This window comes from Athene cunicularia (assembly GCF_003259725.1).
Source record: "Athene cunicularia isolate RWA chromosome 28 unlocalized genomic scaffold, athCun1 chr28_part2, whole genome shotgun sequence".
Lineage (NCBI taxonomy): Eukaryota > Metazoa > Chordata > Aves > Strigiformes > Strigidae > Athene > Athene cunicularia.
This window is the reverse complement of record NW_020799140.1, coordinates 1167675-1189803: the sequence shown is the minus strand read 5'-3', so window position 1 is coordinate 1189803 and position 22129 is coordinate 1167675. Positions and strand designations below refer to the sequence as shown.

The following is a 22129-nucleotide window of genomic DNA, read 5'->3' as shown; positions in this document are numbered from 1 at the left end:
GGGGGGATTCAGCGTTAGGTGACCGAATACAGAGCTGGAAATGAAAGGGCAAGTTGTGAGCAGCTGGACTGAAACCGGTGGGACCGGAGTGCGCCGAGTTTGATGGCAGAGACACCTGAACTTTCTGTATCACTCAGCAGCAAAAAAAAAAAAATACATTAGGACTCTGTATTCCCCGTGAAAACTGGGAACGCAGAGGTAGCCCGTGCCTGGCCGAGCAGCTCACCTCGAAGGGCTACATTAAGCTGGAACAAAGCTCCGAGGAGAACTGCGTGGCAGTGACAGACACGCCGTGGGTGTTAGCCTGAGGAGGGCTGAAGGGGGCCTTGCTAAACCCCCCGCTTTGGGCTTTGACGCGTTGGGAGGAGACTTTGCCCCTCGGCGTGGTCAGTCGCAGTCGCCAAAAATCTCTCACAGCCCTCGGGTCAATGTCGTGTTTCTTCTTACGGTTACCGGCGCAGGTGATGGGGTCCAGCCTTCGGCTGAGTGTTTTTCTTCCGGGAGGGTGCGTGCAAGCGGGGCAAGCACAGCAGGGAAAAATCCCAAATCGTTGGATCTTGCTTGGAAGCAATCCTTGGTTTTGTGGGTAGTGGAGGAGAGAAGGAGTGCCTGAGCTCTGCTGACAGAAATAGGGATCAGTGAGAGTGTTGGGTGATGGAAAGGAGAGAGCACTGATTTGCAAAACCACGTTTTCTTTCAGAAAAAAAAAAAAAAAAAGGTTATTTCTAAAACCCTATATTTTTTGGGGGGTGATCCACTGTTCTAACCCAAACCCCACAATTCTGAAGAGCTGCATAGAGAATGACATCTGGCCGTGAGGTAACCAGCCCAGGTTCACGTTTCAGGCCGAGCTGCCATTTATGAGTTTGCAGCACCCGGCTGCTCCGTGGCTGAGAAGCTGGGAGATGCCTCCGCCCCGGGGAACGCCAACCCAGTGTTCGCCTGCTTCTTGGGGCAGCTCTGGTGAATTGAGGTGTGCCCCTCGCCCCCCCCACCACTTTGTGCAGTGCCCAGCAAATGCAAGAGTCTTTTGCTCAAAGACTGCTTTAATTGGGAGGGGGGAAGGCTTATCTGTGCGCTTAGAAGTGGTGCTTGGCAAAGGGACCCTTGCTTCAAACTATTTCAGACTGTCTCTTTTCTTGTAAGTGCTTGTGCTCCTGGGTTTCCCCGTCAGATTTCCTTTTTTCTCTCGTTTTACGCTCGTTCTAGGCTGGTTTGAGCGTTTAGAGTGTCAGTTCTGCTCTTTTATAATTTGAAGCTTAATTAGTATCTGAATAAGCTTGCTCCTGTCCTGAGAGCTAGGCTTGCTTAGGTGGGGAGGAGCAATGTTCAGTCCAGAAATAAATGGGAAATAAATGAAGCTTAAAAAAAAAAAAAAATAGCCCCAAAGTGAGATGCTGCTTAATTGCTCTGAAATCCATCTGGTGCTCTGGGTGGTAAAGATAGAATAGAGTGTGTCATGCTGTGACATCCCACTTACGGATTCTATAGATTTTAGTAAAACTTGCCTGTATGATATTACAGTTGGGATATCCTGATGATTCATGAAGTACCGTGGTTATTTCAGAAACAGAGAGCTTAAAATAACACCACCCAGACCCCTTCTGTGATCAGTTCTCCCACAGCAGCCTGACAGCAGAAGATACTCTGCGCTGGAATTGAGTTGCAAAGCAACCATGAATTTAATCCGAGAAGCACTGTGTTGTTTCAGTGACCAAGAGCAGATGTTCGTAGTTTGATGCTAGGTGTCTGAAGTAGTGCACAGTTAACAGGTAAGTATTTGTACAGCCTGGGTTTATTGTGTTAATTTTCAGGCCGGGCCAGGTATGAAGTGTGGCTGCAGTAGGAGCATATTCTAACTAAGGTTCCTGCATGGCAGTTAGTGGTGCCTTGAGGAGTGGTCTGCAGTATCTTACCTTTGAGATGGCTGCGTGGCGAGTTAGAAATTGCCAGCTTTGGCAGCAAACTGGCGAGCACAACTACTCTGAGAGTCGCAGTGCTGCGGGAGCTGGAGGTGAGGGTGCAGCAGCTCCTCGGCCTGGCTCCTCTGGGAAGGAGCAGAGCAGAGGTGGTGTGTTTGGAGGCCGAGGTACTGAAATGCCGTACAGGCCGAGTGATGTCCACACGTGGTGGTGGTACAGGGAGGAGGTGTCTGAGTGACACAGCTGTGGGTTCAGGTGCGTTTCTAACAGCGTCTGACAAGTTCAGCAGTTCATATAAAACCGTAGAAGCAGACAATAGATACCTCACGTAGCAACTAAGAGCAAACACTCATTTTCTGTGTGAAAGCCCTGTTTGTAGATAAATGACATAAGTGGCTGTGCTGGGTTGCACTGAAGGTTCATCTGTCTAAGCATCTGTCCTGTGAAGCACCTGCAGCCCTGAGAAGATCAGACATTTTCCACCTTCAGGAGGCTCCAGGCCCTGTGGAAGCTGCTTGTGCACCATGGAGCGAGCGTGATCTCTTGAGCCTTGAGCTCGTTCCCTCTTGCTGATGAATCAGCCATGAAGAACATGGAACAGCCTTAATGTTTTTTTTTATGTCGAGGCTAGGCTAACAAATGCTGGACGGAGCAGGCTGTCTCAAATGCTGATGTGTCCAAGGTCGACGTGTTGATTAGGCCCAGCAGTAAGAGGGAAGGGTGTTTTTTCCCTTTTTCCAGATCTGCTTCGAACAAGCACAACATCCGTGAGATTAGAAATGTCTAAACCTCATCGGCCAGGAGCTGGGTGTGATAATTAAGCTTGTTAATTGTCCAGAAAACATGGCCCAGAAGGGAACAGGGCAAGTGTGTGGCAATGACACCCCTGTGTATACTGCAGCCTGGGAGATCTGCAACTTGGGGACAGTCTGAGTAAGTTTTTGGCTGCAGGCTGGGCAAAGAATAGATAGAGAGCAGCCCTGAGGAGGACTTGGGGGTATTGGTGGGTGGAAAACTACGTGTTTTGTGTGCTCGCAGTGTCCTGGGCTGCACCCAGAGCAGGGTGGGCAGCAGGTCGAGGGAGGGGATTCTCCACCTCTGCTCTGCTCTTATGAGATCCCCCTGCAGTGCTGGGTCCAGCTCTGGGGGCACCAGTACAAGAAGGGCATGGACCTATTCGAGCAGGGCCAGAGGAGGCCACGAAGATGCTTTAGGGGGATGGAGCACCCCCTGTGAGGACAGGCTGGGAGAGTTGGGGTTCAGCTGGAGAAGAGAAGGCTCCGGGGAGACCTTAGAGCGGCCCCCCAGGGCTGAAAGGGGGGAGGGACTCTGGATCAGAGAGTGTAGGGATAGGATGAGGGGTAACGGTTTTAAACTGAAAGAGGGGAGATTTAGATTAGATATAAGGACGAAATTCTCCCCTGTGAGGGGGGTGAGGCCCTGGCACAGGCTGCCCAGAGAAGCTGTGGCTGCCCCCTCCCTGGAAGGGTTCAAGGCCAGGTTGGACAGGGCTTTGGGCAACCTGGGCTGGTGGAAGGTGGCCGTGCCCGGGGCAGGGGTGGTGGGACTAGATGACTCTAAGGTCACTTCCAACCCAAACCATTCAGTGATTCTATAAGTAGCAAAATGAAAGACAAAACTTTCAGGCCTTCAAAAGCTTTGAGTCAGCTTTGGATCCTTGTGAAGACAAATCGTTACTAACCTCGTGGAAGTTCCTGTGGCTCTTAGCGTTGACAGTCAGTTTACTTTGATTCTTACACATGCAGAGGGAATGATAAGAAATCAAGTGTTGCTTTCTTAGTTCTTTTGCTCTGCTTCTGATCATTTCCTGCATCCTTTCGGTAGTCCACTTTGGTTTGGTCACCATGCCGTTATTTAAAAATAACCCTTTGTTTGAATTCTTCCTCTGACAAAGGTGGGTTATTTAGGGTACCTGCATTTCCCTTCAGAGAGTTGTACATTTGCATCAGGCGGTGCTCCCTGGGGTTAGGAGAGAGGCTCGCTGTGCACTGGTGGTTACACTGCTTTGGAAAACAGGAGGGAAAAACTAAAGTAAGCCCTATTACTCTGCCAGTTTGGCTTAATAGTTGTGTTTCTGACATCTGAAACAAACCCCGTCTCTTCCTTCTGTAGACCTTGGGGTTGGGGAAACCGGTTGGATTGTGCAGGAGAAATGGTGCACATCCCTGCTTTTCCTGGACTATCTTTAGGGTAGCATTAAGTGTTCATTTTAGTAAGAATGACACCATGAAGAGAGGGATTTTCTTACATTATTTGTGTTCCCTTAACATTTTAAGGGAACTTAAAAGTTGGGACTCCTGTGTATCTCTGGCACCTACTGGGATCTCTTTAGGGTTCAGCAGTTTAAAAAATAATCAGGCTGACTTGTCAGTGAAATGGAAGCAAAAATTTGAGAGGTTTTTTTTTTTTAAATGAATGCCCTTTTCAAATGGCTTCTGAAAGCTGTTTGCTCACTGAGGATGTATAGTGTGCTAGCTGTGAGAATGAAAATTTTAGAGTGCAATTAATGTACATTGATTTTTAGTAGCAAATAATGCCTGTGATTGTCTCACCACCATCGCTGCCTTTGTAAGAACAAGAATTTTTGGTTCATCTGGCAATTCTAGTATTGTGAACAAGGTTTTTTTATTTGTTCTTGACATTTTTCTTCAGAACTGTTTGATAGAAATATGCATGTGGGTACTTTTTTTTTTTTTTTTCCCTCTTAACCGATCAGAAACAATAGAACCCCACTTGTCGGCCAAACGCTCCGTCGCGGCAAACGAGCCTGGCACGTCCACGCCACTTTGCTCTATTGTGTCCGTGGAAGGCCCCCTCTGGATGGGATGGGAGTGAAAAGCGAAAAAATTTAAAATTTTGTTTAAAAGGAGAAGAAAAAGGCTTCTGTGTCACTTCCTACTGCAGCAAAATCTAACTGAAATTCCTCTAGAGTGATGGGCTTTCCTTGGGGTTTCTGTCTCAGGCCTTCTCTGACCTGTACAGTTTTCTGACAGCAGATCTCGATGCTTCCCCGTTGAAGTGTGCGTCAAACTCTGCGGCAGCAAGAGCCCCTGAATTTTCCAGCTTCTGCAGCCTGGTCTCCTCTGCTTCCTCACGCTGCTGAGCTGCGACCTTCATGGCCTGTGCTGTATTTAACTTCAAGGAGCTGCTTGATTGCAGACACCAGGAACAAGATTGCTTTCCTGGGAAAAACTCGTCTCTGCGTTTTCAAACAGTGAAAGTTCTCAAAATGGCTTTTTTTAAGGCAGAAGGCACGTCCAGCAGGTTACACATACACAGGCCTCCCAGCAGCCCAGGTCTGCGCCTCCTCCTAAAATAGGAGTTGGTGTTTATCAGTGAGGGAAATCGTCTTGTTTACATGGGAGTGCTGGAATATTATTTTTGGTCTCAAACCTGGTTTGTGGGAACTCTTGCTTGAATTCCTTAGGGCTGATAACGTGTCTCTTGCTGTTAATTACCACATAAACTCACAGCGGCCCGATGAGGGTTTGTGTGCACCTAACGGTGCTGGTTTGCTTTGAGTGAGGTTTTCTCTTCTAGGCTAAGCCTGAAGCAGGTTTTGGGTGAAAGGAGACAGCAGCGTGCCCGGGGCAGGCAGCTCCCATGCTGGGTGCTGCAGGAGGTGCTGGTGTCCGCAGCTCCCGGTAATGCTGCCGCTGCAGTTTGCATGTGCGTGAGAGTGCTCTGCTGTCACCAGGGATGTCTTCCTGGTGGCTGGGGAGAAGGGAGGAGGATGGGTAGTGTGTAGTGCCAAGTTTTTTGTGTTTTCAGTACGTGACTGTGGGGAATTGCACCAAGACTTGGGCTCTGCTCTCACTGGAAGAGCTTGGAATTCCTTAACTTCATTGTTTCTTAGCTTCCCAACCTCATGAATGGTCCGTAGGTTCCTACAAGGGCCCTGCAAAGCAGCCGCGTGTATTCTGTTACATGATGCACCAGATTTTGTCTTTGGGGAACCGTTACTGTGTTGTATATTGGGACAGGGCTCAAAATGAAGTTGCTTGCGACTTTGGTGTTATTGCAGTAAACGAACAGAAAGCCTGACACTCCCTTCTGTTGCAAAACATTTCTGCTTTAACATTAGGAAGGATTTGCTTTCCCTGGGGGTGGCCTTGGGGAATAGCAACTAGCCTGGGATTTTTTTTTTTTTGAAAGTGAATATGATTTAACATAAGGTGTTTTTTTTTTTTTCCTTCTTTGTTTTTTAATGTTAGGTTTGTGCTGGCTGTGGGCAGCGCAGTCTTCGATGCGATGTTTAATGGTGGAATGGCCACAACTTCTACAGAGATTGAGCTGCCTGATGTGGAGCCCGCTGCCTTCCTAGCTCTGCTGAAGTAAGCTTCTTCTGATGTGCAGTATAACTGGAACAAACAGATTTATTGTATAGAAGGATGTTATTAATGAAAGCAACAAACCATTTTGTAGAGTGGAAATCATTAAGTTTCTAAATAAAATGTCTCTTAGTTGATCTTTCAAGGGCATTTAAATTCTGGTGTTACATCCCTCTTTTCCTGGGTAAAAGTCTAGTGTAGCTACTACACAAAAATGTCTGACTTGCTTCCCGTTTCGGTTTAGCAATACATAAATCAGTATGCTCTCCTGCTGCTGATCTGTGCTATGGGCCAAAACTAAACTGGATGGTTTATCATTTTGTAAAGATGTAGTTACACGTAGTTACACCGCACAAATGCAGCAGCAGGGAGGTGTTCTGGTCAGGAGCTGGAGTAAGTGCATTGTAGTTAAGCTGCTACCTGCCTGTTCAGACATTGTCTTACAGATTCTTGTTCATGAGTTAGTTTGATCTGATCCAAACGTTATTTGAGAGAAGTGGGGAAAAGTAATCCTCTTAAAGCTCTGTAAGCTACGAATACTTGGAGCTCATTTAGGTTATGGGCAAACGAGCAAGTTGGAACAGGTAAGGGTATGAAATCAGTGTCAGCCATTCTGTGCGGTATCTCCCCTTGTGCGTGTTTTATTCCTCTTTTGGAGAGCTGGTTTTGAATTTACATTTGCAGTGTGCGTTTTAGATCTGCATATGTGGGGGAGAAGGAGGAGGGAAGGGGCTGTAACATCCTATTCACTGATTTCTTTAAGCTCGGCTGGTGCTGTATAACATCCAGCAGCAATTCTGAATGTGTGCTGAAAAGTCATTGTCCCGTTTCTATAGGATTTCTGTAACCTACTTCCAGGGGTTTCCAGTCCTGTGCTCTTGACATGTTCCCCTCTTGCTTCCTACTGGGAACAATGACTATATATAGCTTTGGCACACTTTTTGCTTTACCTTCAAAAAGTGCTTTGGTTACGACTCTGCTACCTCAGAAGATTTTAAAATGGGTCTTTGCTAGAATGAAAGGCCAGAAATAACAGGGAGCCCATAGCCCCCTCCCCTCTGGCTCATTTTAAACCAGACACTGGCACATGGGGAATCCCTCTAATTGGCGTATGACCCTGTCAGCCAGGTAGGTCTGGTGCAGAGTTAGTATCTATCTTTAAAACTTAGTGAGGCTGAAATATTGAGTGAATTGTAGGCAAAGTCATGTTTCCCTGCCGGTGCTAAGATTTCAGCACTTGTATAAAATATGATCTTGGAAGAGAACCGTCATCTGAAAAGACTGAAGTGATGAATCTGGGTGGATTTCAACAGAAATGTTTTATATTTTACATAGGAGAAATTGTGTGTGGATGATCATGGTGCCTCTACAGCTTGCAGTTATGCTACAGTAGCTGTGCACATGGTCTAGTGATAGCTCAGGTGCTTACATCTAGGACTGAACTGTCAGTTTTAAAATGTTCAGATGTGCCAAAGGAAGTTTGGGTGGTGTGCTCCAGTAGGAAGCTTACCAAGTACATGGTATGAAACTTCCTAGAGTGAAAATGGTCCCTCCAAACACTGGTCTGAACTCGCAGCTGGGCTTGGGCCACACCGTGACCTAATGCTGGAGGATCAGGAGCGTATCGAGGGACTAAGTGCCCATCCTGAATGTTCAGCAGAAGGTCCCTTCTGGACACTAGAGTCTGTCTGTGGGCTGGTGGCCTTTAATAGGTCTGCTGTAATTGCGTAAGAGAATCTTTTTTTATTATTATTTTCATGGTAACCCAAAGAACATTTTGATTGTCTGGGTTTATAATCTAAATCTTCTTTTAAATCGATACCACACTTTTTTTTACAGTTTGAGCCTCTCTTGTTATCCCTTTTAGCACACACTGTTTGGACTGTCGTAAAAATAAATACTAACATAGTCATTGCAGTAAACAAACTAGTTGTTTTTAGAGCAACTGTGTTCTTTTAATCTTGTAATAAAAAGGATTACTTAGTGGAAATAGGGCTGGTGAAGGGATGTGTGCAAAACGCATTCATGAGCCTGTGGCTTGATGCTGTTATTAACAGATGCTCTAGAGCAGCACAAAAGCCCGCTTTCAACAGCAATGAGAGCGCTTCCCTTCCTCTGAATCCCCCTGTTTATGCTTCCCTGGATTGCATCCTGGCCCTCTCTAGCTGGAGGACCAGGAGCTCCGCTGCTGCTCTGCGGCACGTCCCTCCAGACAGGGACACTGCCTGGCATTCCCCAGGAAGAGCCCTGCTGCTGCGCGAAGCCTCCAGGAACAGCGGCTGCACGATGTGTTGCTGTGCCCCCGTCAGAGAAACGCCGGAGAGATTGCTGGAGTATCCAAAATATCCCGCGGAATAGGAGCACCGAGCACAGTTAACACGCTTAACGTTACACCTCCGTGCTTCGTGCCTTTCAGATCTTGACTGGCAAATGCTCGGCTGCTTAGAGGAAAAACAATAAACAAAAACTCTGCATGGGATTAGGACTAACATCAAGCGTGTAACTGGTTTTACTGAACTCAGCCTGTCAGTTCCTGTTGTCTCTAATCAGCATGCTTGGGTAGGAGGAGGCTCAGTCAGGCTTCCTATGAAGACCTTTGTTTTTCCATGCGGTATGAATGTACTTCCTTGTTTTGGCCTAACAGTGAAGGCTGATGCTTTGCTAGCAGCATGGCAGTCCTTGTTTTTCATTGCAATTAACTCTTGCTTTATGCTGAAGTTACATGGTGTGCTGTACTTTAACATCTGTGCAGCGAAATGAAACAGTTCAGTGTGTAAAATGATGAGGGGAAAGTCGGGTATGGATAAAAACACCTCATCTGCAGTGGATGTACGTGTTTTTGAGTGCTGCTGATCAGTTTTGAATTAGTATGTAAAATGGAGCTTCTCTTCTGAAATAGGCAGGATTGAGGGTTTTTTCCTTGTTTAGTCTAACTGAACTACCAAAAGCGTTAATTTTAAGGGATATGCTAGGCCAGAGGTGGTTCTAGCCTAGCCTAAATGGCAGGCTAACCAGCTCACAGGTTATGGGGTGCTAGGCAGTTCGAGGTGTTTCAGCAGATATCCCAGCTATTTCATTTAAAGTTATACAGTAAAGACTCTGTATTCTAAACAAACAAACAAAAACTTCTTGCTAAACCAGAGTCAGTGAAAAGGATGTGAAAACCTTCCATCTCCCAAGTATAGGAAACAGGGCCAGGATGATGGGCAGAAGCACAAACGTGTTGTTTTTATTTTTTTTTATGAATTGCAAGGGTTTTTACCCAGTTGCCTTATTGGCTTCACCAGAGCGATGTTTACTTGCATGTTTTCAGATTTCTTTATTCAGACGAAGTTCAGATTGGACCGGAGACTGTTATGACAACACTTTACACAGCTAAAAAATACGCTGTTCCAGCCCTTGAAGCTCATTGTGTGGAGTTTCTTAAAAAAAACCTCCGAGCGGACAACGCGTTCATGCTGTTAACACAGGTGAGTTTGCTGTCATTTGCATTAAGTACCTTTGAGCAAGGTCCATCACAGCAGGAAACCAGCAGCTTTCTGAGTGTTAGGGAATTGATTCTCCAAAATGGAGCAGTTGTGTGTCGTTTTTGAGTTCTTCCTTCCAGGAGTCTAGTGCTGATGAGCAGGATCTTACAAAGAACGATGAAATAACAGCAAATGTTGCTGCTTTGTCAGATCTGCTCTCTCTTTCTTTGTGGCGGGTGATTCCTTCCGGAGCGTGAGCTGGGGAAGAAATTAACAGGGTGGAAAATTTTCATCTTCCGAGAAGAAAAGTGAAATGAAAGGATTTTTGTGTGTTCAGATTCAGGACTGGTGTAATAAGCTTTCTCTGTTCAAAGCTTGCTGCATCGAGCTAGTCAGACATTCTTTGAAGGGCTTTTTTGCAATAGCTTCCCCAAAACGGGGGTGAAAGAAAATGCAACCTTTTCATGAGTGCTTTAGTTTATTTTTCCAGGAGTGGAACAAAGTGATCTCTTCCTCAGCCTGTTTCAGCTCACCCACTGTACTAAAGGCACATAAACCTGGAGTTTCAGTGCAGCTTTGTTTCTTGACCCTGTGAGGCCAGTTGCACATCCTTGTGCCCCTCTGATGTGCTCTGTGAGGGTTGGGGCTCCTGCATCTTCCGTTTGACTCTTCTAAGCAGCAAACTAGAAGACAGTGTTCACAACTTCTGCCTGTTCTGGAGAAGATCAGGCTTTGCATGCGGGTTGATGAAGTTAGCATCACTGTCCTCCCCATTTCCTAGCCCCATCTTTTCTTTCTGGTTCCTGCCACCCTCTCTGCTGAGAGCTGATGACATATCGGTGACTTCCACTGTGCTGTCACCTCTTGCAGTGTCTGTGGCAGTGCTGGGGACACCCTGTTCTGGGTCATGCAGGAACAAGAAACAGGCATTTTGTGAGTGAGTTTCTTTCCTTTAGGGAATGGGCATACTTTTGACTAGCTCTGGAGGAGTATTTCTGATCAGCCCGCTGGGAAAGCTGTCGTGGTTCCTCATGTTAAACCTTGCAGAGGAGTTCTCACAGCGGCCCTGACCTGGGAGCCAGTGCACTAAGGTGGTCTGGCTCTGAGGGGTTGTCCTGTCTTGCCCAGTGTGTCTGCCTGCTGTCTTTAGTCCTCCTTGTCAGGAGTACAGCTGTGGCTGTAGTTACCACATCGGTGACAGTGTCTACACCCACAGTTTTTGCAGAAATTGAAGCAGTGTTGCCCTGAAGCAGTCGCTGCTGAGCCCGTTGCCTGTTTGCTGTGATTAAGCTGGGGGTTTATTTGAGTTGAAAGATTTGGATCAAGTTTTCGAAGTAGTTCCACTTTACACTGCTGTTGCAGACACTCTTCTCTGCGAGGATTCAGCTATTGCTGCAAAGCACCATGTCTCTCTTTACACATCCTCTTTGTGACTTGGCTCTTTCCCACATGCCATAGAGGGGCGAGGCAGCCTCCGAGACGTGGGGGGAACCACGCTGCACTTCCCTGGGGAAGATTCAGGACTTAAAGATTCTTACTTGGGTGATGGCAAGCAAATCTCCACACCCATCTGGTGTGTGGCAGGACAATTGTAACTCTTCGGCTGCAGCTCTCCGGTTCTTTTTGTTCAGCAGCCTGCAGTCTGAAAGATCTTATCCAAGAGCTCAGAAGTGATCTTTCCCGTAGGCTGCAGTTTTGAAGAGGCGCCTTACGCCAGCCATCACCTCATGGGGATTAGAGGTGTCAGCTTTTTGGTGGCATTCTTCTTTGCAGGGATTTTTGTGGCGTGCTAAGTCTCTGCAGCCTTACTTCGCAGCTTTGGCAAGGTAACGTTTAGGTTCGTGGTGACTTCCTTACAAGTCACAAAGGTCCTTCTTTGATAAAACAGGAAGGTGTCCTAATTTTTCAGATATCAAAACCAACACACTTGCCTGGCACTCTGGCAGCTTGCACTGGGGCAGCTGAAATGCCAGATGGAGACAGGCTTTCCTGATTCCTTTATGGCTTATCCATTATGATTAATTATCGTATCTTAGTTTATGTTCACTGTTGCAGTATATCAAGTCTCTAAAATGTTCAGGGGCTGGTGTTCTTTGAGAAGCGTATCTGTATCTCAATGACTGGCTGCACGAGGCACCTCACTTAATCGGATCTGTTCTAAAAATGCTCTCGGTTCTGGTCCTTCAGTGTGAAAATCAGCCTCTGTTTTCTGCTTCTGCTGCAACAAACTGACAATTTGTCCAGTCAGTTAGAGACCCCAGATGCATCTTGTACAAACCATTTCCCAACAGGTTTAAGATTGAGGACGGAAGGTCGTAAGGCCCCAAACCTCCGAGTCCTGCTGGTCCAGAAACTCTGTCATTGACAGCATTTCAAGGAACTGCTAATCTCTGGCAAAAATACCAGTGGCAAAAACTCTCCTAATGGATTGCACCTCATAGTGAACTGCAATCCTCTTTCATGCCAGATGTACATGCAAATGTCACTTTGATCAGCAAGGGAATAATAGCTTGCCTAAAGCTGCTGAGGGGGAGAACTCCACGAGTGCAAAAGCCCTTCACGTGTCAAAAGAGAGCCACTACAGTAGTAAAGTCTGAGTCAGTCGCAGCTCTCGGATGCCAAGAGTGTAAGGCACTGGCAGTCCTCCAGCCCCAGGAGCGGGTGACGACTGCTGAAGCTTCTCTGGTCCCTGAGAAAATGGAGAGTTGTTTCAGCTCTCTGCACTTGAGGTCTCGGCGTCGAAGGTTGGCCTTGCTGAGCTCTACAGCCCACGAGCAAGAGTGAAGCAGAAGATGCTCGACAGTGCCAGCCTCCCTGCGTGACTGAATTCCCAGCCCAAACCACAATTTTTAAACCTTACCTGTGGCAGTCACTTAAGTCTCAGTGTACTCTTCCGCTGATGTTAGGCCTGATGTCAGGGCAGTTCCTTCCTAAACAGCAAAACCAAAGCACTGGGAATAAGAGGTCATCTTAGTGACTTTAGTGTGTTCCCACCTCATTTCTGCTCATGTCTTGGCGGTCCAGGGGGATCCGAAGTGGGAGTGAAATTGTTCTGAGACTGCCCTTAAGTTGGGCAGGGAGATTCTGAGCAACTCTCCAAGCTGTGTGCAGGCTTCGTTTGGAACAGTAACCTATTTTGGGGGAAATTCTTTAAGGTAACTAGATTAGAGTAGCTGTTTCTGTGCAAAACATGCAAATGCACTAACTAAGCAGGCTGCAAACCCCGCAGGATTTTGCACATCTCCCTGGGATGCAAGCAGTGTGCCTGCTAAGGTGTTTCTGCTAATACATGAGATCGGTGTGACAGTTCTTACAGGATAAGCTGCCTCTGCATATTCCTAGAGCGAGCAGGCCTGGAGTCACTGGGCAAAGCTTTCTTCTAAACATAAAAATGAAACAGTAAAAATGACCGGCGCTCAGCCGGAGCAGTCAGTATGGCGCTAGAAAGCACTACAGCCACGTTAACTGGTGTGATGTTAAAACAAAGACGTGCCCGAAGACATGCACAGCTAAACCAGAACTGATGCCAAATGCAGATTTTTCTAGTGTTTGCCTTGTCATGCTTAACTGCTTGTGAAAGCCTGCTGCAGCCCAGCGAATTCATGATGCAGTCAGGCGTAGTATTGCTAATGAAGATGGGCTCTGGGGGAGAAGGGGGGGTGTGTGTGTCTTTACTTAGTGTAAACTATAAAATACTTTGTCTGCTAATGACTGCTGCTTCATTACTTAAGGCAAGACTTTTTGATGAGCCTCAGCTGGCCAGCCTTTGCCTAGAGAACATCGACAAGAACACATCGGATGCCATCAATGCGGAGGGGTTTACAGACATTGATCTGGGTAAGCTTTGTCCCCTCCTCCCTTCCCTGCTTTCATAACAAGCTCCACAGTTATTACAGGTTAATACTTGGCACTTCTCTTCCGTGGCTTTGCTGTTCTGGAGCGATCTGTTGAGCGAGCAGTCTCTGGCACTAAGTGGCTAGAGACAAGGTATTTGCAAAGGAGCATGCTTGCTTGCAGAAATAGCCTGGAATCTGCTTTACTTTGGTGCAACTTGAGTTTTCTGGGCACGATACAAAGCCCGTTTCCTCTGTTGATGTTGGCAGGTTTTGGGTGGGTGTAACTTGCCTTCTTATGTGGAGTTGGCATCTTTCCCTGAGTCTCTGTCAGGTTTTGGAGTTAAAAAGGTGTTGCGTTTTTGGAAGCAAGAACTGGCCATTTTAATTATCGTACGCAGTTTCCAAACTGGCTGGGCACAACGAATAAACATTAAAATTCAGACTTTAACATTAGAAGAATTAGAAAATTCTTCTAATGAGATGGACTGTGGAGGTAAGGCACGGGTAACCTTTCTGGCTTTCATGCTGCTCGCTTCATCCAAATTTGACATCAAGTAAGTTGCAATTCATTCTACCGCACTTCCATTAACGTGCCAATTAAACGGGCACCGTTTGCCACTCCAGCGAGTTACTTGCTTATGGAGTATGCAGATAGATCTTCCTCAGAGGCTGCAGGCAGCACTTTGGGGAGATGTTGGTTTGTTGTTTTTTTTTTCAATTGCTTCTCTTTTGCCTTGGCTGCACATAGGGTCCTTCTGGCTAGGTGAAGTCGGGTGATTTGGGTTAGTGCCTAAAGTTGTCACTGTCTATCCTGCCTTGCAGACACCCTGGTTGCGGTGCTGGAGAGGGATACCCTGGGGATCCGGGAGGTTCGTTTGTTTAATGCAGTGGTTCGCTGGTCAGAGGCTGAGTGTCAACGGCAGCAACTTCAGGTGATTCCAGAGAACAAGCGGAAAGTACTGGGCAAAGCGCTTTCTCTTATCCGCTTCCCATTGATGACTATTGAGGAGTTTGCAGCAGGTAACTGAACAAAAGGCGTTTCTGGCAACCCTGGTCTTTCCTTTCTCTGAACTACAGAGGATCAAGTACATGAAAATGGATTTTCTCTGTGTTTTCTGTAGTAATTTAAATTTGAGGTTGCTCCCCATTCCCGCTGCTCTCTAAATGCTGTTTTCATCCATGATCATTCGCTCTTGTTTTAAAGACTACAGTGCCCCATCAGGTAGGAGCAAGTCGGATCGTAGCCGAGTGTTCATACTCCCAGTATGTTTTTTAGATGGTTACTTTCTCATTCACCTGAGAGCAAAGATCCAAACGGGGGTTCGCATCTTCCCGTTCTCACCAGTCTGAGTGCTTCATCTGCGCAAATAATTGGTGTTGATTGTAGCCTGCTCCGAAACGCAAATGAGGATGTTTCTCGCCATCCTCTGTTTGCTGCGGTGTTGGCCGTGTCATGCTGATGCCCTTCAGAGCAGAGCCCCGTACCAGAAAAAACTTTCAAAATGTTTTTTGAGTTGAAGGGCTGGTGGTGTTTAGTCTGCCTCAGAGCTTTTTTTCAAGTTTATGTTCAGATGTTGATCTACAAAGATGTCTAAATCATTTAACAGTTTTGACTAAAGATTTTTTTGTTTTGTTTTGTTTTCATTGCCTGTTGTCTTTGACTTCATCCTCTGGTGATTCTCCAGGGATTGCAAACTGGCAATCAGCTTAAATAGTTTTTCATGCTGAAAGACACGGTGGAGCCATTTTCAAAACTGAAACTTGGTTTAGGCTGCAGTTATGTGTACAAAGAAGCAAAAAAGGGTCATTGACACCACTTCCTTTGCAAATTGCTTCTCAAGGCAGAGATTTATCGACAGTTAATGTACATATTTCGAGATGAAGGGGGACACAAGTAAGAAGTAAATCTGGGCTTAAAACTTAGTACCTGCTTTCTGTTCTGCCTGTGACAGCTGCCATGTGGTCTTAGGGACGTGGATCCCTTCAGAAAGGGTTTGCTCAGGGAGGCAGAGGCCCGCTCACGGAGCTGGTGCCTTCCCTTGGCGCTGGCAGCAGGTGACAGTGCGGCACGCTCTGTCCCTCGGCGTGCGCCGCGCCCCAGAGCGGCCCCGCAGCAGTCACGGGCTCACGCTCTGGCTTGATGGGCAAAGAGTGTCCTGATGCATAGTTACAGCCATCAGATTTGTGTATACCAAGCTTTGTGGTTTTCTGTAGGTCCCGTTTCTTGCAACGCTTCCTACAGATACTACATCATTCTATCTCACTGGGAGGAATGTGTTAATTGAGTTTTATTTAGGCTGAAGCCTTTGAGCTGGGAATGTCGATGCCTTTCCTCATACTGTGTGTCCCAACTGCCTGTTCAGCTTGGGTCTTTGGTTAGTCTTCTTGCTTTGAGAGCAACTCTTAAGGTTTTCTCCATCCACTTTCACCTAAAAGATGAACAAAAGAAACCCCAAACCCGAGAGGCTGTGCTGGTCAGCTGTTCCTTAAACAAGGGACTACCTTGGACTTGCTTCAGCTTCATCCTTTTGCTGAGTTTCTGAGTGACTCTGATTTCTTTGGTGATCACAGCGGAGGTAGGAGAAAGAAACCACTACCCTTCTCCCAAAAGCAAAAAAAAGGAAAAAAAAAAAAAGGCATTTTTACAGGCAGTGGTTTCACCAGTTTATTGTATAATCTGGTATCAAACGTGGAGTTTTGCATGAAGATGTTTTAACTGGCAAATGTGTCACTCCCCTTAGAGCAAGTAATTTGAAACATTTGAGAATTGAATTGAAGCAACACAGGATAAGTTTAGACATGATAAATGACGGCTGATTTTTGCTGAGCAAAGTATCCACAAGCTCATTTATCTGTTAACAGTCAACTTCCTTTAATTCTTTCCTCTCTACCTATGGCAGCCTCGGACCAGGTTATGTCTGCGTAACGTTGTGCTGAGTTTAACCAACTACAAGTCGTTATGGACCAACAAGTAGCTAGGCATTGGCTTCCTACATTAAAGAGCACTTACAGCCGTTGTTTCTCCAGTATGCAACTAGTCTTATTTCTGTTAAAAACCTCTTGCAAACAGAAGTGCAGAGCGGCTTTTGACCCTTATGCTAAAAGACTTAATTTTTACCCAGTTCCACTTTTGAAAGCACTCAAAGCAGTTTCCAAAGTTTAACATCACTTTGGAAAAAAAAAAACCTCTGGTTACCGGAAAAAAGATGAGAATGTCTTTCAACACTTGCTAAAATGGTTAGCTTTTTTTCCCCCTACAAAAGTATTAAAACCCCCAAACAAACCCAAGGGAAGGGGGGAATCAAAACAGGGCGTGAGCTGAACCACCTTTGTCTTGACTGAGAAATAGTCCTGTGCTTTCCGAGTCGATGGTAACCAGGTGACATTCCCTCCCGCTACCCCTCGTGGGCTTTCATGATGTCTTAGCAGTCGTGTTACAAAATACTGGTGTAGATGTGTGAAAATCCCTGTCTCTTACCAGTATTATCGTCTCCTGAGGGAGTGGGGGAAGGATTAGCTGCATGTTTTAGGGTTTTTAAACCAGTCCTGTTAGCCGAGTGCGGGTCGGCTCCGCAGAGCTGCGTGTGGAGGCTCCGCAGGCCGCGACTGGCGTGCAGATAAAAGCAGGCAGCGCGTTTCTGTCTGGGGTTTAACTTCCTGACACACCAGCGAGATCCCCTCTCTGATGTGGGTTTGGCCCCCGCCGAGCTGCAAGTCAAGTTTGCCTCCCCACGTAAACCCCCAAAAGCTCCCTTCTGGTTTCCGAAGGCTGACGGCGTCGCTGCTTTCGTGCTCCCCTGCAGGGCCGGCGCAGTCGGGGATCCTCACGGACCGGGAAGTGGTGAGCCTGTTCCTCCACTTCACCGTGAACCCGAAGCCACGGGTGGAATTCATCGACAGACCGCGGTGCTGCCTGCGGGGGAAGGAGTGCAGCATCAGCCGTTTCCAGCAGGTGGAGAGCCGCTGGGGGTACAGTGGGACTAGTGACAGGATAAGGTCAGCTTCTCTGCTAATTCTGCTGCTGATAGATTCGTGTTTACTGAGCTTTGAGCCTACTCTAGACCTAAACCCGCAGGGTTACGTGCTAGACCCTGACTTCCACCCCGTAAAGCCCGGCGCAGGCGCTGAAGGGAAAGCGTTTTGCTGGGCAAAAGCATCGCCTGACGCGTTAACCTGCGTGTGCAGCTGCAGGCTGCCGCTTTGCTTCGGCACTGGCAAAGGTTTCCAGCAGATGCGGCCCTCTGGCACAGGCCTCTTGGGGGATTAATTTCTCCCCTTTTCAAGTGGTTTCCTGCAGCTGTACGGGCACGTAGTGGTTGGGGTCACCAGGCAGCTCATGGCTTCCTCCTGTGCCTGGGTATGTCAACTCACCAGTGCTCCGTCAGGTTGGTTCCCTGCTCTGTTCTCAACGTAAACGTGGCTTGTTGAAGGCCTTTGCCTGTTTCAGGGAGGCATTAGGATAAAACGCTTGCTGCGCCCGCTTTTCTGCTAGGATCTAGTTTGTTTAGACCCAAGCTTGTGGAGCAACAGCAGAGGTCAGTCGTGGTGAGAGACGTGGAGCGTGGCGTGGCAAATGGTGGTTTGCAAGCCTTGTGTGGCCAAGCAATTAGAGCAAGACAGGAGGTGATCAGAAAGCCTTGATTATTTCCTGATTCATCTTGGTCTTGGGTAGAAGGAGAACTCGCATTAATACAGTTCTTTACAATTTTTAAGCCTTTTTCTCGACAGTTCTCTTGCATATCAGTAGAGCTGTCACTTGGATCTTCTGGTGCATCCATCCCCTTAGAGCAGATTGTAACTGGAAGAGCTGCAAGCTCCAAACACTTACTGCTCTCAGATCTAACACAGACCTTTTGGAGCTTGAATTTGACTTTCAGTTCAGCTGGTGGCAGCATCAGGGCCAGCCTTCAGCATAGCTTGTGTGCAGTTTCGACACTAAATATTTTATGCTGCTTGCAGAGCAGTGGCTTCTAGCCTGCCACGAGTGTTTGTTCTTGAAACGCGCAGCCCCGAAGAGTTGGGTGGGTGGAGAAATTACGTGGGCAGATTGGCAGGTGCTGAGGCTTTCTGCTACCTGAGGAGGGGGAGCTGCAGTGGGGCAGCTATTCCCTTTCCTGCATTCAGGAGCTATTGAATCTTAGTTTCTACTCTTGGGTAAACCCCGAGCGCAGCTGTATCCAGCAGGTGCTCAGAAGCACATCAGCAATTCTCCTTCAGTGCTCAGCAGTGAAATATCTAATGATGCTTTAAGTGGTTTTTGCTGTTCCTTGCCTGGTGGGACTGCTGCTGCCCTGAGGGTGGGCACTGTTCTGTGCTCTGCAGGCTACCCTGCCTTTGCCTGCCTCGTGTTTTGGGATGCTGATACTGTACCAAAACTCCAAAACACCTTCTGGGCCTGGCCTCTGAAGTTTGGTGACGGGATTGTGCAGTTCTATATTTTACATGAGCAAACAAAATTATTGCTGGCCTGTTAGGAGAGTCAAAGGTGTAAGCTTACAAATTACAGTTTCTGTGAAGGATTTCAGTTGAGAGTAAGAATTGCATTTAAAACTGTAGTACACTTGATTAAATCATAGGTATAAAATTAAAGTGAGTGAAGATATCGGTGCATCATCTTTGTACTAAAACAATACAGGAGTGGCAATTTGGTCTGACTTTGCTGATCTGTTCCTGCAGGTTCTCAGTCAACAAAAGGATATTTGTAGTTGGGTTTGGATTATACGGATCCATACATGGGCCAACGGATTACCAAGTAAACATACAGGTAATTCTCTCTACTGTGTTAAAAATATTTGCTGCTGTAAGAATTTACACATTTTAGTGTATATGCAACAAAATCTGAAGTTAGAAGGGACTGCGTTTGTTTTCTAGACAGGGTGGTTGGCAGATGCAGTGAGGGCCAGATGGGGCCCTGGGGATAAGAGGGATTATTGCTCTCGATTTTATGCAGCCTCTCGCTGCCTGCGTCACTGCGGTACCTCCCCGAGTCCACTCACAGCCTCTGAAAATACATCTCGGAGAGTTGTGACGCAGTTTGAGGAGAAGCTGTGCGTGTTTTTCCCACGCTGAGCAGGCCCACCCTGTGGGTGCTGCAGTAGTACTTGGGCTCTCTTTTGCTCTGAGCTCTACAAATGCAGTGGAGCAGCCACGATTTGTCAGGGAGGAGAAGAAAGCAGGTGCCGTGTCTGTGCTGGGCCTGTGCAGAGCTGATGCGTGGCCTCACGTTGTCAGTGTCCGTTTGAGGTGACAGGTAGCACTGAGGGAGGCTCAGTTGTCTGAAGTCCACTGTGGTTTGTTCAGAGACTGGGGCAGCGTACGGAAAGCTCGTGTGCCTTGTTCTGGATGTGTGTGGCGTGTGTAACCCCAGTCCGGATCACTTGGGAACATCCATCCCCAGGAAAGTCACCCCAGCACAGCGCGGCTGATGTGACCAGCACGGTCTGTCAGCACTTTGTCACTGTCAGGGTCTGCTGGTACCCCTGAGCCCTCGGGGGAGAAAGGCAAGTAAAGATCTAAGGCCTGCAGTCCTCTGCCAGGCCTCGGGGTAAGGAGGGATCGTCTTGGGCTGTCCGGGGCCTGAGCCCACAGTTGCTCGGTGTGATCCCAACGCTGAGGAGGGACATCCATGACAGGACAGTGCAGTCCCAAGGGGTGGTCAAACCCTGGAGTCTGGTTCAGGGGGGACACGCCCGCCCCAGTGCAGGGCAGCGTTCATCCAGCCGTGCAGATTACGAGTTAACACGTGTCTTGCAGATCATCCACACAGACAGCAACACGGTCCTGGGGCAGAACGACACGGGGTTCAGCTGTGACGGATCATCAAACACTTTCCGGGTCATGTTCAAGGAGCCTGTGGAGATTTTACCCAACGTCAACTATACGGCGTGTGCTACTCTAAAGGTACCATCCTGAGGCAGCGTGGGTTGCGGAGGCGAGATAAGGATAGGTGAAAGCAGGCTGCTTTAGCCCCTGCCGTGCAGCGTGGTTCTTGCTCTGCCTTTTTCAAGGCCTCTAATAATAATCTCCAAGGTTTGCTCCGTAGTCCTGCACCTGGTGGTGCAACGAGCACGTTCACCACCAGCGTTCATAGTTGGTTTTTAGCTTGTCCTGCAAGTGTACGGTAATTAACAGGCTACATTAGTGAGGAAGTGGTGGGATTTTTTAAAAATTTTTTTTGGTGTATACGGATAAACTGTCAGTTCTGCAGGTGTTTAATCCAGAGCCTGCCTGTAGCGGCTTACAAAAGTTGATATTTAACTGTTGAGATCTGGTTCAGTGTAGTTGTTAAGTTCTGAGAGAGACGAAATCTTTGCTCAGAATACCTGAGGTGCAAGAACCAGAAAGAAAAGGGAGGTTCTGGGATCTCCAGAACTCGTTGCCTCAGGCCAGGCTGTGAGGCCAAACCCACAGAGTGTACCGGGTCCCCGTCTTGATCTGTTCTTGTCTTCTGTGGCCATGGCAGGGTCCAGATTCCCACTATGGAACCAAAGGACTGCGCAAAGTGATCCACGAATCACCAACAACGGGAGCCAAAACCTGCTTTACGTTCTGTTACGCGGCTGGAAACAACAACGGCACTTCCGTGGAGGATGGACAAATCCCAGAGATCATCTTCTACACATAGTGCAGCTGCGGAGCTGGCTCTGGACTCTTCTGTTCTCTTCCCCGTGACCTTCCAAACTAAATTTCTGGCTGAATTTGACCACACCGATTGGAGCCACACTAGCCAAAGGTCTCAGTAAAATCATTTCAAAGCTCATGTTTTGCCTTGTGCTAGTGATTCTGCTGCTATCACGTACCAGACTAACTGGTACCCCAGTATCATTTGTAGGTTGTCTGTGGCTAAGTCATTTTTTCACTTTACTGATTAATCCTATCTAACAACATGCGTTTTTTTGACTGTAATGAATGTAGATGCTTTTCCACCGGTCAGAAGCATGGAAACGAGTGGCTCTGGTTGTGGTTATACTTGCTGTGAGGAGATAATCCTGCAAAAAGACACAGTCGGGGGCTCTGTGGCCCGTCCTCTGCTGCTCTAGCCCGGCAGTTGAGGCCAGACGCGTTGCCACGCTGCGGTGGCAGGGCCTGACCACCCTGTGCCCGGCACCTTCAAAAAGTTACGGAAAGTGGCCTTTTCCCTGAGGCTTTTGCTGTTTCAGCACTACACGGTCTTGAGGGAGACCTCAAAACTAGAGCGCCCCTGGAGAGACTGCGGCGTTTTCATGCTCTTCTCACTGATTTGTGACAATCCTTTACCTTGGGCAGTTGGCGACAGCGAACTGACCTCCCCTGCGGAGTCGGGAAGGGGCAGCGGCTCCGCCCGGGAAGGCTCTTTCCTCCCCTGGGTGCAGGCCGGGGCCTGGGGCTGCTTCTTTCAAACTCCCGCAGCGGTTTCGGACGCCGGGGGGTGCTGGGCGAGGCCCCGGGCGGCGTCGGGGCCCCCCGGGCCGGGCGTTACTGCGCTGATCCAACCCTGTGCAGGTCGTGCCGGGCTCTGTCGGCTGAAGGGAGCGAGGGAATTTGCCTCGCCTGCCCTCCCCCCCCCCCGCCCT

The 22129-nt window shown here is 47.8% G+C and overlaps 1 protein-coding gene across 1 annotated transcript; it reads left to right on the top strand.

The window, feature by feature from the left end:
* Positions 1 to 6140: 6140 nt before the first annotated feature.
* On the top strand, positions 6141 to 21336 carry BTBD2 (BTB domain containing 2). The gene is made up of 8 exons (XM_026865242.1): positions 6141 to 6277; positions 9588 to 9744; positions 13473 to 13578; positions 14400 to 14597; positions 17381 to 17573; positions 19254 to 19341; positions 20331 to 20477; positions 21040 to 21336. Exons 1-8 carry the CDS (start codon positions 6195 to 6197, stop codon positions 21199 to 21201), a joined length of 1134 nt encoding a protein of 377 aa, XP_026721043.1. The 5' UTR covers positions 6141 to 6194; the 3' UTR covers positions 21202 to 21336.
* Positions 21337 to 22129: the final 793 nt, after the last annotated feature.

Bases quoted from the DNA above. Each gene is read 5' to 3' on its own strand.
- BTBD2 (XM_026865242.1), top strand. From the start codon at position 6,195: ATGTTTAATGGTGGAATGGCCACAACTTCTACAGAGATTGAGCTGCCT. The intron at 9,745-13,472 runs GTGAGTTTGCTG...TCATTACTTAAG, and splicing joins CGTTCATGCTGTTAACACAG to GCAAGACTTTTTGATGAGCC. The intron at 19,342-20,330 runs GTAATTCTCTCT...CGTGTCTTGCAG, and splicing joins ATTACCAAGTAAACATACAG to ATCATCCACACAGACAGCAA.